This window comes from Carcharhinus amblyrhynchos, chromosome 16 (assembly GCF_965287045.1).
Source record: "Carcharhinus amblyrhynchos chromosome 16, sCarAmb.v2.hapA, whole genome shotgun sequence".
NCBI lineage: Eukaryota > Metazoa > Chordata > Chondrichthyes > Carcharhiniformes > Carcharhinidae > Carcharhinus > Carcharhinus amblyrhynchos.
Genome location: NC_137339.1, coordinates 25,383,805 through 25,401,262, shown reverse-complemented (window position 1 = coordinate 25,401,262; position 17,458 = coordinate 25,383,805). Strand labels below are relative to the sequence as shown.

At 43.0% G+C, this 17,458-nt stretch overlaps 1 protein-coding gene across 4 annotated transcripts in view; it reads right to left on the bottom strand.

The window, feature by feature from the left end:
- The window catches only part of ythdf1 (YTH N6-methyladenosine RNA binding protein F1), a 36,177-nt gene extending 26,539 nt beyond the window's left edge, over nucleotides 1–9,638 (bottom strand). For all 4 annotated transcript variants that reach the window (XR_013888771.1, XR_013888772.1, XM_080204876.1 and 1 more), the window contains exons 1-3: nucleotides 9,530–9,638; nucleotides 9,261–9,285; nucleotides 8,500–8,579 (exon numbers count right to left, since the gene is read on the bottom strand). Coding sequence is in view for 2 of the 4 variants with exons in the window: in XM_080204876.1 (XP_080061002.1) it covers nucleotides 8,500–8,579; nucleotides 9,261–9,285; nucleotides 9,530–9,556 (132 nt within the window). In the remaining 2 variants the exon portion in view is untranslated. The remainder of the gene's footprint in view (nucleotides 1–8,499; nucleotides 8,580–9,260; nucleotides 9,286–9,529) is intronic.
- Between the last annotated feature and the right edge of the window lie 7,820 nt (nucleotides 9,639–17,458).

Here is a 17,458-nt window from a genome sequence, read left to right as displayed (position 1 = left end):
AAAAATATTTAGCGAGGTAGCCTCCACCACTTCAACGGGCAGAGAATTCCAGAGATTCACCACCCTTTGAGTGAAGAAGTTCCTCCTCAACTCCGTTTTAAACCACCCCCCCTTTATCTTGAGTCTGTGCCCCCTAGTCCTACTGTCCTTTCTGAGCGGGAAGACTCTCTCCACCTCTATCCTATCCATCCCATTCATCATCTTAAACGTCTCAATGAGATCTCCCCTCATTCTTCTAAACTCTAACGAGTACAAGCCTAGTTTATTCAGCCTCTCCTCATAGCTCAACCCCCTCAACTCCGGCATCAGCCTAGTAAACCTCCTCTGCACTCCCTCCAAGGCCAAAATATCCTTGTGTAAGCACGGCACCCAAAACTGCACACAGTACTCCAGCTACAGCCTCACCAATGCCCTATACAGCTGCAGCAAGACCTCCCTACTTTTATATTCAATCCCCCTCGCTATGAAGGCCAGCAACCCATTCGCCTTCCTGACCACCTGCTGCACCTGCAAGCTGGGTTTTTGCGACTCATGCACAAGGACCCCGAGGTCCCTCTGCACCGTTGCCTGCTGCAGTTTTTCACCACGTAAGTACTAATCCTTCCTACCATTATTCCTACCAAAGTGGACCACCTCGCACTTGCCAACATTAAATTCCATTTGCCAGTTCCTGGCCCATTCACCCAGCCTACCTAGATCCTTCTGCAGACTCTCCACACCCTCCGCGCAGTTTGCCGTTCCACCAATCTTGGTGTCATCAGCAAATTTCGACACCATACACTCGGTTCCCTCGCACTCCACTAGTCACCAACCGCCAATCCGAATAGCACCCACTGACCCCCACTCTCTGCCTCCTATTTGACAACCAATCCTCTATCCACGCTAACACCCTACCCCCAACTCCATGTCCCTCGACCTTCTGCAATAACCTCTTGAGGTACCTTGTCAAACACCTTCTGAAAATCAAGACAGACCACATCCACCAGCTCTCCTCTATCCACTGCCCTAGACACATCCTCATAGAACTCCAGTAAATTGGTCAGACACGACTTCCCTTTAACGAAACCATGCTGTGTCTGCTCTATCAAGCAATTCCCCTCAAGATGCCTCGCTATTTCCTCCTTGATGACGGATTCTAACATTTTACCTACAACAGGCGTTAAACTAACCGGCCTGTAATTCCCTGCCTTTTGCCTGGCACCCTGGCGTAACATTAGCCGTTTTCCAATCTTCTGGCACCTCCCCAGAATCCAGCGACATCTGGAAAATAACCAAGGCATCCACTATCACCTCTGCCATTTCTTTCAGAACCCTCGGATGCATTCCATCCGGACCTGGGGACTTGTCCACAATCAGCCCCTCCAGTCTGTCGAGCACCGCCTCTCTAGTAACAGTAATGTCATTGAGACCCTCCAGTCCTACCACCTTTCCATCTCTAACACCCGGCAAATTATTCACGTCCTCCTCCATGAAGACCGAAACAAAAAAGTTATTCAGGACCTCAGCCACATCCCCTACCACTAAGTCCCCCTTCTCATCCTCCAAGGGTCCAACGTTCACCCTAGCCAGCCTCTTCCTTTTTATATATTTATAAAAACTCTTGCTATCCTTTTTTATATTAAGCGCTAGCCCAGCTTCATAGTTTCTCCGACTCTTCTTTATCAACTTCTTTGTCAATCTTTGTTGACATTTAAACCTCTCCCAATCCTCTTCTCGCCCACTACTCTTAGCTACTCTAAACATGCCATATTCATTAAAAATTCCAGATACATATTACAAATAAGCAGATCTCTCAAGCCAACTGAAAACCAATAATCGGAGTAAAAATTATTTTCATGCAATCTTTTATGAAAAAATGAGTTCTGTTTAAAAACTCAACAGGGAAAGACAGGAAATTAAGTCATTCTATGGCTATCCTTGGCTAGACTGCCATTTATTGCCCATCCTTTGCTTGATAACTTGGTGCTGGGCTTTTTTTTGAATCACGACTTTACATGATGCTCAGACGACACAGCCCGTCCTGCAACAATGAAGGACCAACAGCTGGAACTTATGACGGAAACTTGGGGGTAAAGGGGTCCCCAGACAGATGTCCAGTGCAGCATGGTAAAAAAGTTTCAAAATTTAGTATCGTTCAAGCTGGGGGTGGGGGGGGGGGTGCTTGAAAACGTAGCAGAAAAGCGATGCTCCTTTAGAGAAAGGACAAAATGGCATCCATCTTAAGACAGACTCCACACAGAATCACTGGGCCTGCTCACATGATGAAGTCACTACTTTGGGACAAGTGGCTTCATCACACTGCTCGCACCCTTTACAAACAGAACACTGCACTTTAAAATGAAATGCAGACATTAAAAAAATTGCCCTTTAAAATGAAACCAGTTTAAAGGGGATTTTGTTATTTCATAGAATCCCTACAGTGCAGAATGATTTAATTTGGCCTATCAAGTCTCCACCAACTCTGACAGACCATCTTACCCAGGCTCTATATCTGTAACACCATGTATTTACCCCACTAACCCCCATCCCAGAAATCTTGGGACAATTTACCACGTCCAATCCACCTAGACATCTTTGGAATGTGGGAGCAGATTCCAGAGGAAGCCCACGCAGCCACAGGAAAAGTGTGCAAACTCCACACAGTCACCCAAGGCTGAAATCAAACCCAGTATTTACTGTATCTAGTCTAGACTGCAGCTCCATTACAATGGTGGTGGAATGACTGGATATTTAAATTAGTATGTGAAATGCTTATTAAGCAGCCTACCTTGTCCTTGATGGTGTTGAGTGTCTCAAGTTTGATTGCAGTTGTATCTAAGAGGAGGATAGTAACCCATCTCCCAAGATTTGCATCTTGCAGATGGCATAATGATTGTAGGATGTTAAATGACAAACCATCCTCTAGTCTACTGATACCGATTTGATGAATAGTGAACCCGTCAAGAAGTTGAGAGTACTGCCCGCAACTTGTGCTACTTGCCACTCACCAGCCAAAGGCTGAATCCTAGCCAGGTCTTGCTGCAGAGTGATTGTGTTTTGTTTTAAATAATTCGCCACTGTACCATGCTTCATTATTGAGGAATTACAAATGGAACTGAACACTGCAATCTCACAGCCCCAATTCTGTCTTCTGACAGAGGGAAGAGATGATTCACAAAGCAGCTGAAGGGTCTTCAGCATTTAAACAAACAACATCCAATTTTGTCTTGTGATCAGTTTTTAACTAACAGATTCATTTAATTGAATATTACATCACTTTGATGGGCCATATAAAGGCTCAGAATGTACAATTAACTACTTTTGAAATATTTAAATTACTCCAATCAAACTTCGGAGTTTCACATTATACTGGATATGAAATGAATTTCAGATGCAGCACTTCAGTCAAGAGAAACAACGATGATTGAATACTATTCCAGCACCACACCAACATCACAATAATTTTTCAAAAGGTTACACTTCATTACACAAACTAATAAAATGCTAACTAACCCCATCAGTTTTGGAAAATGTTCTGAAAATAATTGTTTATTACTGTAAAGTTTGTTTCTCTATCCTTGAGGCTTGAATTTTGACAATTTAACATACCACATCCCATAATAAACAGGAAACAGGCACTCAAACATTAATCAAAATGTAATAGTAGTCTGTTCATTGTTCCATTAACAGAATTAAAACATTAGGTTGAAAAAGGCAAATTTGGACACAGCATATATAATGCAATTCTGATTTTAATTAAAATTGAAACATTGCTAGTAAAATGTGAATGCTACAGTAACCCATTTTAATTATTGTGACTAACTACACCTCCTTTTCAACAAAAAACACGATAGATGAATATTTAACTTCCACATCAAATTATTCAGAAACTGCTGGCACAACTGATCAGATTACTGCAATGAGAAAGGAAAAACACCACTAGCGTGAAAGACTAAGTGAGACTCAAATTTTCAGAATCCATTTTTGGTACCTCAACCTATGTTGAGTCTTAACATTTTATAGAAGGTTTTTGTTCATTCTTGTTAATAGCTTTAAATTATGGAACTAGCTTTTTGCCTCTTGTTTTAACGTTGACTTCCATTTCTTTGCTACATTGCTTTTAATATATACAAGAAATTAAGATTTGCATTGGGAGCGATAACTTTATGTTTAGTTCCAATATAGAAGAAACAAAAGTTGGCCAGTTCCAACAATGTACAGAATCAACATACTTAGTTATTACCATTTGCCATGTACCTCTATTTAGAAATCTATGACCTTTTTCTAGTTGCATAAATATAGTCAATCATTTCAAGTAATTTTCAGCTATGTTCAAAGATGGGCACAGTAAGAAGCCTCACAACACCAGATTAAGGCCCAACAGGTTTATTTGGATCATGAGTTTTCAGAACAGAGCTCCAAAAGCTTGTGATTCTAAATAAACCTGTTGGCCTTTAACCTGGTGTTATGAGACTTACTGTGCCCACCCCAGTTCAACACCACATATCCATATCACAGCAAAGATGGGGAACAGAATGACAACGTATAGCAAAAAAAAGACAATTCCCCCATGGTAGCACAGTTGTTAGCAATGCTGCCTCATAGCGCCAGGGTGATTGCGCAAACTCTACACAATCTCAGCGTGTCTGTGTGGGTCTCTTCCCGCTGCTCTGGTTTCCTTCCACAGTCCAAAGATGTGCAGATTAAGTGGACTGGGCATGCTAAATTGTCCCCTTAAGTCCAAAGATGTAGAGGTTTGGTGGGTTAGCCATGGTAAATGCACAGGATTACAGGGATAGAGTGAGGGTTAGGTCTGGATAAGATAGTCTTTCAGAGTCTGTGAAGACTTGATGGACTAAATGGCCAACTGCTGCACAGTAGGGATTCTATGGTATCCCCTTAAATACATCTTTGTCCTTTGTCGCATCTACTTCTTGTTCTACATTCTAACCTCGCTGTAGATAAGTTTCTCTTGACCTCCTTCCTAGGTTTCTTCGTGAATGCTTGATGCCCCTGGTTTGATCTCCTCCACATGTAGAAACAATTCCATATGCACCCAAACCCTTCCATCTTTTAAAAAACAAGATCAAGTTATCCAAGAGGTTTCTCTTTCATCAGTTATAATCTCTTGGTTTTGGGATCATTCTTGTGACTGTCTTTTGCACAATTTCAAACATCTGTATCCTTGTATTAATTTGGGAAAAAAAACAAAACTCCAAGTGCAGATAAGCCAAGATCCTGTACAAGTTGAACAACTTCTCTGGTCATTTTAGCTCGAATTAGATTGCCAATTTTTAAACAAATTGCCCCAGTCAATACTTTGAATAATGTGAGTCACAACCTCTAAATCCTCTACCTCATTTAGGAATCTTGTTTACCAACAAGTTTATGCATTCAGGATAACTATTTTTATTATACTTGAACAGTAACTTCTCATTGAGAATCAAACTGTTTTAGAAGAGCAAGTTTATTTTGCCTTAATACTTAACAGTTGAAAATCTTAAAATGATACGAGTATATTTTAAATAAGTAAAATTTATCAAAAATCTATATGAAGTAAATAAAGGAAATTCAGTGTTTAGTTAACTAATTTACAATGCTCAATGACAAAAGGTGGGAAAATAAGTGGTAAGGATGGCAATTTACAAAGGAATACGAGTGGGCAAAAACTTGGCAAATGGAATATAAATGTAAGAAAATGTGAAGTTATGCATGGTGGTAGAAAAACTAAAAGAATTGAATATTACATAAATAGACAAAGACTGCAGAAAGCTGCAGCATAGAGAGATTTAGGGGTCCTTATGCATAAATCACAAAAAGCTAGCATAGAAGTTCAGCAGGTACTCAGGAAGGCAAATGGAGTGATGGTCTTTATTGCAAAGGGAATGAAATAAACTAAAGCTGTACAAGGCATTAGTTAGACCATGCCTGGTGTTTTGGTCCCATGATCTAAGGGAAGATATACTGGCACTGGAGACATTGAAAGACAATTTTGTAAATTGACTTAGTGTCTTATTTGCCCTGTTTGTCTCCAGAACTCTCACTTAACTGATGAAAGAGCAGCATTCCGAAAGTTAGTGGCTTGTGCTACCAAATAAACCTGTTGGATTTTAACCTGGTGTTGTGAGACTTCTTACTGTGTTTACCCCAGTCCAACGCCGGCATCTCCACATCACTGGAGACAGTCCACAGAAGATTCATTAGATTGATCCCAGATATGGAGAGATTTTCTTATGGAGAAGTTGGGTAGATTGGGCCTCTACTCATTGGAGTTTAGAATAATGAGAGGTGACTTTACTGAGGCATAAAGGATTATCAGGAGACTTGACAGGGTAAATGCAAAGAGGTTGTTTCCCCTTGTAGGAGAATCTAAGATCAGAGGGCATAATCTCAGAGTAAGAGGGTGTCATTTAAGACAGAGATGAGAAGGAACTTCTCTCAGAAGATGGCGAATTTGTGAAATTCTTTACCACAGAGCTGTAGAAGCTGGGTCATTATGTTCAAGGCTGAGATAAGAGATTTTTAAATCAAGGGTTATTGGGATAATACAGGACAATGGAGCTGAGGATTCATCTATCACATCAGTCATGATCTCATTGAATGCTCCTGCATCTTATGGATCAATTAACTTATTGACAACTTTTGCCAATATTAACATGACAAGTTTTTGACAAAACCAACTAATTTAATGAGTATTATTGCTTCTAATACAAGTAACTTCAGCTAAGCAACAAGTATCTTAGACATCAATTCAATGGAACATTTATTAAATCCCTCAGTAGACTGAATTTAATTGCAATCTATTTCTTATAGCACTTCACGAGAATTAAATACAAACTTAAACCAAACAAATTAAAAATAGCACAAAGGAGGCTTACTGCAGATAGCAGTTCCCCCAGTGGCACAATAAATTGTTCAGCAAGTTGAGTCATACGAATTGGAAAGGTCCCAGTTTGATATTTAATCTATGCTGAATTAGTTGATCATAGTGGTGACAGGGCACTGTAACTGATCTCAGTGTCCCTGGGGTTGGGGGGGGGGGGGGGGGCAAAAAAAAGCTTAATTCTGATCACATCAAATAACACCTGCTGGAATGTAGGCAAGGATATTGAATGAGGACAGGACTGAGGCCACTTCAATCCCACTACAGTGACTAGCCTGCCAAAACTTAGTCAAGGCTCAAACATAGGTTTTGGCCCTTCAAATGAAGGGCCTGAATAAAATGACACCTTAATAAAGTCAGGGAAGAGGAGAAAGCTGCAGCAGAGAGTGACCTCAAGACCTTTTTGTTGACAGGATTGGTGACCTCTTAATTTATTTAAAAAAGATGCAACTTATTGGCAAGACAGAACCAGGGCCACTTTTTTTATTAGATGTCCACAAAACAGCAAGAGTGATCTGATGGGGCAATTTTGGATTGTTAAGTGTGCATACATCGAGTGATTAATGCTACACACATTTACACAGTAAGTCACTTCAGCAGACAGAAACCTATGCTGCAAACACATCTGACACAGATCAGTAATATTCAATTAATCACAAGCAAAAAAACAGAACTTACTCACTCAGGCTTATGCTATGTATTAAGGTTAATAATTGGCATGAATGCAGAGGGAGGTATGCTGCAAATGAAATATATTTTAAAATGTTCTTCATTAAACATGAAGAGCTGTTCCACCCATTCGCAATCCCTCTTTCAGACATTAACTCTGCATTATAAAAATCTTTGCAGTAAATGCTACATTTAAGTTTGCATGCTTTGTAAAATATATGAAAATCTTCAACAAACATATCAAAAATTCTCTCCGAATGGAATCCATGGATTTGATCCCACAAGCTTGATTACTTTCCCCACAAACACAGTTGATCAGGTGAGCTCATTTAAAATGAGAGAGAGACTGTGTACGGTGGCACAAAGAATTTTTTTTGCAAGACCAACAAAATATAGCTGGTGCCCATGTGATTCAATCTGTAACAATAATAATAGTATTCCTTTCCAGTGCTGAAGAAAATTTGACATACATAGTTTCTCAATGGTTTTGGACTGGGAAATAGTTTAGTTTAAAAAAGGATTAACTGTATCTAATAATTTACCAGGTTTCAATTAATATTCACCTTGACTATCAAAATTGGAAAATATGACTGGTAGTGAATTCGAAGAATGTGTGTTATACATGAAATATTTGATTAAATTTGTGAGCAAATAAAAATCAAAATTGTACATAACAGCATATCACTTGGTTATCTTACACATAGCCAACTATACGTTTTTAAAAATCAATCTCATTGAAGTCCCTACTACAAACTTTTTTCTAAATTTGTTAGAAGGCCCATTAAAACAACAACGTTTTGTTCCTTCTGTTGAACTTGTATCTTTACAATGTGTTTAAATTAGATATTTTGTTAAAACTTTACCAATTTACCTGCCTTTTTTAAAAGACAATGTCTAGAAATACATAGCCTTCCCACTAATTACACTGTGTTCCGAGATGTAATGGTAAAAGTAGGCATTTGACTCACCTGATTAGACTGGCTACTTAGGTATGGCTCGAAATCATTGTCGTGCACCGTGTCCTTTTGATGCAGCGAACCATTTTGCACTGCAAAAAAAATCAGAACACCTTAGTAAACGACACAATCTCTAACTTTTCAAAAAAAATTGGGTTTACTAAAAACAACTAAAAATGCTGGAAATCTAAAGCAAATATAAAAATGCTCCACTCGCGTAGAGAGTAGTCGACATCTGCAAGGAGAAAGTAGTTAACGTAGCGGGTTGCCAACGGATTTCCAGCATTTTCTGGTTTCAAAAAGTTTCACTGGTTAAAATTTGAATACTTGGGAGATGACATTAAATGGAGCTGGTGGTTGGGGGGGGGGGGAAGAGAGAGAAAATAACTCGCGTTCCATTAAAAAGGAGCAAAATTGCTCTCCTGGACAAAAGGAGGGATTTGCAAAGGGAAACATATGACGTCTCCTTAGTACAAGTCATCCTAAAGCAGAAGGGAGGCCGATCCCACTACCCAAGGAGGGGGGAAGCTTGGCCTTAACTCCCAACTTTTACCAAGCATTTCCGCCACCATTATTCCCAGGCGTTGGCGCCGACCCTAGACCGCCAAGAACCGGGGGAGGGGGTAACGGAGGAAGAGAGACAGGCTGACTCCCACTCCCTCCATCCCCCGGCTGCCAGACAGACAAAATAAAAGCCACTTATGGCAACTTTCCTCGTTACTGACGGCATCTGCAAGCAGCCCCAGGGCCTTGCAGGCCAGCAAGCACCTTACCTTTATTCTCTTGTCCTTTCGCTCTCTATTTCAGAGCCACCAATAGCAGGAGCAGCAAACGGACACACGGGCGGGCAGCGGATGGGAGGAATATGAAAAAGAGAAAAGTGTTAATATAAATGGGCGAGAATGGAGCGGGGAGTGGGGGGGGGGGGGGAGACACCTGGGTAAACAAACCGGGGAACAGCGGGTGGGGGGGGAAGAAATGGGGGGGTGGGGGAACACACAGACACACAACAAAGACTCGGCCGCCTTCCGGCCCTACCTACCTGAGGGTCAACGCTTGTCGCAGACATACTTCATTAATCGCCACTTGCGCCCAGGCTCGGCTTCCAGGGGGTAGCAGGGGGTGGGGGCTGCTCGGGGGCGGGTTAAGTAAGCTCAAGAGGCCGCGGCGGCTTAGCTAACCCCCCCACCCACCCCCCTCCTCCTCCTTCCCTCCCACCCGCCCCTTCCTTCCTTCAACTTGCTGGCTCCTCGCTCCAATTTCTCAGGCGTTTAACCCAATGGCGACCATACTCGGGATCCGATGACGTAGTGCGCACTGACGCCGGGGGTGAGGGGGGAGTGGTTGGCCAGAAGTGATGACGTAGTGATGGCGCAATGACGCCGAGGATGGGGAGGAGCAGCCTCAAGCGATGACGTCGTACGCACAGGGCGCCGTGGCGGAGGGAGCAGCTGCGAATGATGACGTAGTTACGCACACGGTCGCTTGGGGAGGCGTGGAAACAACAGAAGTGATGACGTTATACGCACACAGCGCCGTGGCGGAGGGGAGGCCAATGGAGTTGGTGACGTAGTACGCACACGGACACTGGGAGAGGAGAGAAGACCAACAAATGATGACGTAGAAGGGACCTAGTGCAGTGACGCAGCGAAGGAGGGGACGGGGAATCCACTGGAAGTGATGACATGCATGTACGTCTTGCCATCCCGATCAGCCAAATGGTGGTGGTTGTGGCACTGGGCTTTGGCCTTCTAGTCAGCACTACTTTCTCCCCCTCCTCTCTATCCTGGAGACTGCATAATTGAGAACGTGTTTTATTCGCACGGAGTTCTGCCTCTCGTTTTTAAATTGTGAGTTATGTGTAAAGTTAATGTTGTAGACAGGAACAAAGGGGGGGGGGGGCACTACTGTGGCAGCACGGTAGTCATGATGTGGAGCGCGGTAGCACAGTGGTTAGCACTACTGCTTCATAGCTCTGGGAACCTGGATTCGATTCCCGGCTTGGGTCACTGTCTGTGTGGAGTTTGCATGATTTCCCTGTGTCTGCGTGGGTTTCCTCCCACAGTGCAAAGACGTGCAGGTTAGGTTGATTGGCCATACTAAATAATTGTCCTTAGTTGCATAGATTAGAGGGATTACATAAGAACATAAGAAATAGGAGCAGGAGTAGGCCATCTAGCCCTTCAAGCCTGCCCCGCCATTCAATAAGATCATGGCTGATCTGTCACTGCTCAGTTCCACTTTCCTGCTTTCTCCCCATAACCCTTAATCCCCTCTCTTATCAAAAACCCATCAACCCGCGTCTTAAAAATATTTAGCGAGGCAGCCTCCACCACTTCAATGGGCAGAGAATTCCAGAGATTCACCACCCTTTGAGTGAAGAAGTTCCTCCTCAACTCCGTTCTAAACCTTTTATCTTGAGGCTGTGCCCCCTAGTCCTACTGTCTTTATGAGCGGGAAGAGTCTCTCCACCTCTATCCATCCCATTCATCATCTTATACGTCTCAATGAGATCTCCCCTCATTTTTCTAAACTCTAACGAGTACAAGCCCAGTTTATTCAGCCTCTCCTCATAGCTCAACCCCCTCAACTCCGGTATCAGCCTAGTAAACCTCCTCTGCACTCCCTCCAAGGCCAAAATATCTTTGCGCAGGTGTGGCGCCCAAAACTGCACACAGCACTCCAGCTGCGGTCTCACCAATGCCCTATACAGCTGCAGCAAGACCTCCCTACTTTTATATTCAATCCCCCTCGCTATGAAGGCCAGCATCCCATTCGCCTTCCTGACCACCTGCTGCACCTGCAAGCTGGGTTTTTGCGACTCATGCACAAGGACCCCGAGGTCCCTCTGCACCGTCGCCTGCTGCAGTTTTTCGCCCCGTAAGTAATAGTCCTTCCTACCATTCTTCCTACCAAAGTGGACCACCTCACACTTGCCAACATTAAATTCCATTTGCCATTTCCTGGCCCATTCGCCCAGCCTATCTAGATCCTTCTGCAGACTCACCACACCCTCCGCACAATTTGCTGTTCCCCCAATCTTGGTGTCATCAGCAAATTTCGACACCCTACACTCGGTTCCCTCCTCCAGATCATCTATATAAATGGTAAAAAGCTGAGGCCCCAGCACCGACCCCTGGGGCACTCCACTAGTCACCATCCGCCAATCCGAATAGCACCCGTTGACCCCCACTCTCTGCCTCCTATTTGACAACCAATCCTCTATCCACGCTAACACCCTACCCCCAACTCCATGTCCCTCGACCTTCTGCAATAACCTCTTGTGAGGTACTTTGTCAAACGCCTTCTGAAAATCTAGAAAGACCACATCCACCGGCTCTCCTCTATCCACCGCCCTAGACACATCCTCATAGAACTCCAGTAAATTTGTCAGACACGACTTCCCTTTAATGAAACCATGCTGCGTCTGCTCTATCAAGCAATTCCCTTCAAGATGCCTCGCAATTTCCTCCTTAATGACAGATTCTAACATTTTACCTACCACAGACGTTAAACTAACCGGCCTATAATTCCCCGCCTTTTGCCTGGCACCCTTCTTAAACACGGGGTGGGACCTGGGTGGGATTGAGGGTGGTGCAGACTTAATGGACTGAATAGCCTCTTTCTGTACTGTAGGGTTTCTATAATTCACTCACTGTTTTATGAGGACATGGTGCATACAGTACTGTTGGTTCTTTCATAACTGTGCGAATCCTGGGCCTAGAATTCAAATTGCTCTAAATAGGCATATCTTGAAGCTTTATTATTGGGACAGTATTTGTGGAATGTTCTTCTGCCTCCACCTCCCCCACCCCCCTCCCAGTTCGGCACCCTCATCTTTTGCAACTTTTGTTCTTTCCCATCCCCTTGTGCCCCCCCCCCCCAGATAAAAGAATAATAAAAATAATTATTTCATTTTTGTCACTCAAAATAGTTCAAAGGATTTAAATCTAAAATTGTGTTTTAAAACACGTTGATAACCAGAGAAACTTAAATTATAGTAATTTGTACTAATACATTTTCAATGTCTAATCAGAAGGTTGCAAGGAACAAGTTCAAGCAAGAAAATAAATGGTAAAATGAAAGGAAAACAAAGTAGGCTGTATATAATTTTCGTGCATCTATGTTACAAACTCCTCTGATCCAGGTCTACTGATGAATTGCCTTGCCCACCCCACCCTCCAACATTGATAAAAGAGCCTTCAGCTGCTTAACCATATGGAAGTCAGTGAGTAAAGGGGTGATGACTGAAGGAATTTGTTGAGAGTAAAGTTACAGGCTGCAGAATTTTGATGAACTTAAGATCATGAAGAGTGGAAGAAGGTGGTAGGACTGGAGGGTCTCGATGACATTACTGTTACTAGAGAGGTGGTGCTCGACAGACTGGAGGGGCTGATTGTGGACAAGTCCCCAGGACCGGATGGAATGCATCCGAGGGTCCTGAAAGAAATGGCGGAGGTGATAGTGGATGCCTTGGTGGTTATATTCCAGACGTCGCTGGATTCCGGGGAAGTGCCGGAAGATTGGAAAATGGCTAATGTTACGCCGTTGTTTAAGAAGGGTGCCAGGCAAAAGGCGGGGAATTATAGGCCTGTTAGTTTAACGTCTGTTGTAGGTAAAATGTTAGAATCCGTCATCAAGGAGGAAATAGCAAGGCATCTTGAGGGGAACTGCTTGATAGAGCAGACGCAGCACGGTTTCGTTAAAGGGAAGTCGTGTCTGACCAATTTACTGGAGTTCTATGAAGATGTGTCTAGGGTGGTGGATAGAGGAGAGCCGGTGGATGTGGTCTGTCTTGATTTTCAGAAGGCGTTTGACAAGGTACCTCACAAGAGGTTATTGCAGAAGGTCAGGGGGCATGGAGTTGGGGGTAGGGTGTTAGCGTGGATAGAGGACTGGTTGTCAAATAGGAGGCAGAGAGTGGGGGTCAATGGGTGCTATTCGGATTGGCGGATGGTGACTAGTGGAGTGCCCCAGGGGTCGGTGCTGGGGCCTCAGCTATTTACCATTTATATAGATGATCTGGAGGAGGGAACCGAGTGTAGGGTGTCGAAATTTGCTGATGACACCAAAATTGGTGGAAAGGCAAATTGTGCGGAGGGTGTGGAGAGTCTGCAGAAGGATCTAGATAGGCTGGGTGAATGGGCCAGGAAATGGCAAATGGAATTTAATGTTGGCAAGTGCGAGGTGGTCCACTTTGGTAGGAATAATGGTAGGAAGGATTATTACTTACGTGGAGAAAAACTGCAGCAGGCGACGGTGCAGAGGGACCTCGGGGTCCTTGTGCATGAGTCGCAAAAACCCAGCTTGCAGGTGCAGCAGGTGGTCAGGAAGGCTAATGGGATGCTGGCCTTCATCGCGAGGGGGATTGAATATAAAAGTAGGGAGGTCTTGCTGTGGCTGTATAGGGCATTGGTGAGGCCGCAGCTGGAGTACTGTGTGCAGTTTTGGGCGCCGTACTTACGCAAGGATGTTTTGGCCTTGGAGGGAATGCAGAGGAGGTTTACTAGGCTGATGCCGGAGTTGAGGGGGTTGAGCTATGAGGAGAGGCTGAATAAATTAGGCTTGTACTCGTTAGAGTTTAGAAGAATGAGGGGAGATCTCATTGAGACATATAAGATGATGAATGGGATGGATAGGATAGAGGTGGAGAGACTCTTCCCACTCAGAAAGGATAGTAGGACTAGGGGGCACAGCCTCAAGATAAAGGGGGGGGGGGGGGCGGTTTAGAACAGAGTTGAGGAGGAACTTCTTCACTGAAAGGGTGGTGAATCACTGGAATTCTCTGCCCGTTGAAGTGGTGGAGGCTACCTCGCTAAATATTTTTAAGACGCGGGTTGATGGGTTTTTGATAAGAGAGGGGATTAAGGGTTATGGGGAGAGGGCGGGAATGTGGAACTGAGCCACGACAGATCAGCCATGATCTTATTGAATGGCGGGGCAGGCTCGAAGGGCTAGTTGGCCAACTCCTGCTCCTATTTCTTATGTTCTTATGTTAAGATTTAAAAAAAATGCTTGCAACAGGCAAGTCTAGAGGAGACAAAAACATGGGAATGATGGTTTCACCAGCAGATGAACTGTGGCAAAACTGGAGTTCACTGAAGAGGTGGAAATAGGTGGTCTGAGTGATGTGACAGATTTGTGGTCTCCTTGGGGACTAATATGATACCAAGCTTTCAAATAGTCTTGTTCAGCTTCAGGGAGAGGAATGGAGTCAGTGGCTACAAAATTGAATTTGTAGCAGGGACCAAAGACAGTCCTTCTAATATATAGCATAAACAAAACAAAAAATGCTGGAAAATCTGAGTAGGTCTTCCAGTATTTTCTGTTTTTGTTTCAGATTTCAATACCTGCAGTAATTGCTTTGTTCTTTCTAATATTTAGTTGGAGCCACATTCCGATCTGCTGAGATGCTGAACTTAAACGTATATGCCATACTTAAGATTTTTCAATGACGCATCTTCATGAAAAGAAAGCCCTACACCACTTTTTTGACAAAGGCCAGAACCCCCAACAGTACTTGGCCTGAGAATTGCACAAAAATGCACCAACCTGGGGTGCTATGGGTGATGTGAGGTGGTGTGTTTCTAATTTTAAATTTACCACCTTGGGAGTTGCTGTGTGAAGAAAGCAGTTTCCCACAGGAAGGATAGAAAAAAAATCCTTGTGGGATCAATAATTCCCTTAAAGCTGCAAAGAAATGTTGAATATTTGTCATAATAGAAGAGATCCCCAGGAGATAAAGGAAATTATCAGCTAATTAAAATTTTACACAAACAAGAAACACTGATCAACTGCTCAGGGAGAGCTTGGAGGAGCTTTCTTATCCATGGCTCACCTTAGGCACTTTTTGCTCCAAGTGTTTTATTAAGTTTTCAACAGTTGACGAACGACTTTTAAAACAACAGAAAATCAAGAGCAAAATATAAGAAGCCACAGGGGAACAATTTGTTATTGTAAAACCACCTCTAGTGGCTTTCCTCATTGACACTGTTGAAGAATGTCATGCAGTAGCAGCCACTGTGCTGCCTGCCCTAGTGAATTGTGCACTTCTGTGTTATGCTTGCAAACAAATTTCTTCCCTCATATCTTATTTATCTTAATGTCTTGGATCCAGCAGCTCAATGTAAACTTGTAGAATCTGAAACTGAGAGGGAGCAGATGACATTGGTGAATTATAGCATTTTGCAGCACAGAAATATATATTTGCCCCATCAATTCCTCGCTATTATTCCTATTCATATTTGGTGTAGTCCACTGTCCTTACTTTCTTCCTGTATCTGTTAATGTGGGTGGCACAGTGGTTAGCACTGCTGCCTCACAGCTCCAGGGACCAAGGTTCAACTTCTGCTTGAGTCACTGTCTGTGTGGAATCTGCATGTTCTTCCTGTGTCTGCATGGGTTTCCTCCAGGTGCTCTGGTTTCCTCCCACAGTACAAAAGACGTGCTGGTTAGGTGTATTGGCCATGCTAAATTCTCCCTTAGTATATCTGAACAGGTGCTGGAGTGTGGCACTAAGGAATTTTCACAGTAACTTCATTGCAGTGTTAATGTAAGCTTACTTGTGACACTAATAAATGAACTTTTAAGAAAAATTTTTTGGCAAGCTACTAATTCCCTTTTTAAAAAATGCGTTCCCTTTCAGCAAAAAATTCTGGTAGAGGAGTCAACATTTCAATTTCCCTCCATATGAAAGTGCTTCCAACCATCCTTATAATTCTTAGGACTATTGTAAATTTGTATACTGTTGGTACTGTCCCACTAACCATCAGGAAGATCTATCACTGCACGCTGATCAAAACCCTTCACCATCTTGTAAGTCCTCTAACAGGTCTCCACTTAATCTTCTCAGCTCCAGTGACTATAGACCGAACTTTCTTGCCTCTAAATCCTAATAACTTTGAATTGGGAAAGACTGCCAAGCAAGTCTAATATGAATTAACTAAAAAAAAATCGGAACAGTGGTTCAGATGAACTGTAATACAAATACTGAGAAAAATATTGCACTAAAGCAGATAAATGTATGCTCTATGGTATTGAAATAGGTAAAAATAAAATTGAAAGATATTAGGACGTTGGACACGGCTTAACATTTTCACTTAGTTCTACTTCAGAGGGGCTCATGAAATAGCATGATGAACAAAATAGCAACACGATAGCGTACAACTCAAATTGATATGGTTTGAACGTATGAATATTATTTCCACTTTTTTTTGGGAAGTGGGCAATTTGAGGGAGGGCTACTTACCAAAGTACAGCAGTTCTTGTTGTGATCTCTAATGGTTTGGTGATTGAGACTTGAAGAAGTTAGTCAAGTTCTGAATCTGGCTGAAAGAAGAGGCATTTGTCTCAAGCCTAATGTAAGAATGTTGAGATGGAAGACTAGAAACCTTGGAGTATTTGGTTTCAAAACATTAAGGTGGCTCACTACCACCTTCTCAAAGGCACTTGGGGTGAACAATTAATGCTGGTATTGCCAGCTTTGTCTAACAATAATAAAACATTAACACTTCAATTTCCAACCTTAAGGTTATGTTCCTGAAACTAAAAGTTATATTCTAAAACATAAACCACAAATTAGATCTTCACAACAGATTCCTCAGAGTTCTAGCTCCCAGAAGTCTCGTCACATTGGTCTCTGTCTCTGCAGCCACCTGTGAGGAACCTGTAGAAGATGAAAGACATGAATTAGGACAATCTGTGTGAGACAATCCAAGCTCAGAATAGTGTATATGATGAGAGTTTGGTTGTTACAAATATCAGTTCAACGGGTGTGAATGTTAAGTGCCATATGGTAGTGCAACATCTATCACTCTCACCAGGTCACTGGGCCACTTAACTGCTTTTAATCATCAATGTTCAGTGACTGCTACCTTGCCAATCTGCAAGATATCCACCTGCATTACAGTGAGGGTGGCAATGACTGCAGGTCCAGCCTGGGTTCACTGCCTGTCTCTGGAGTTGTTGTTTA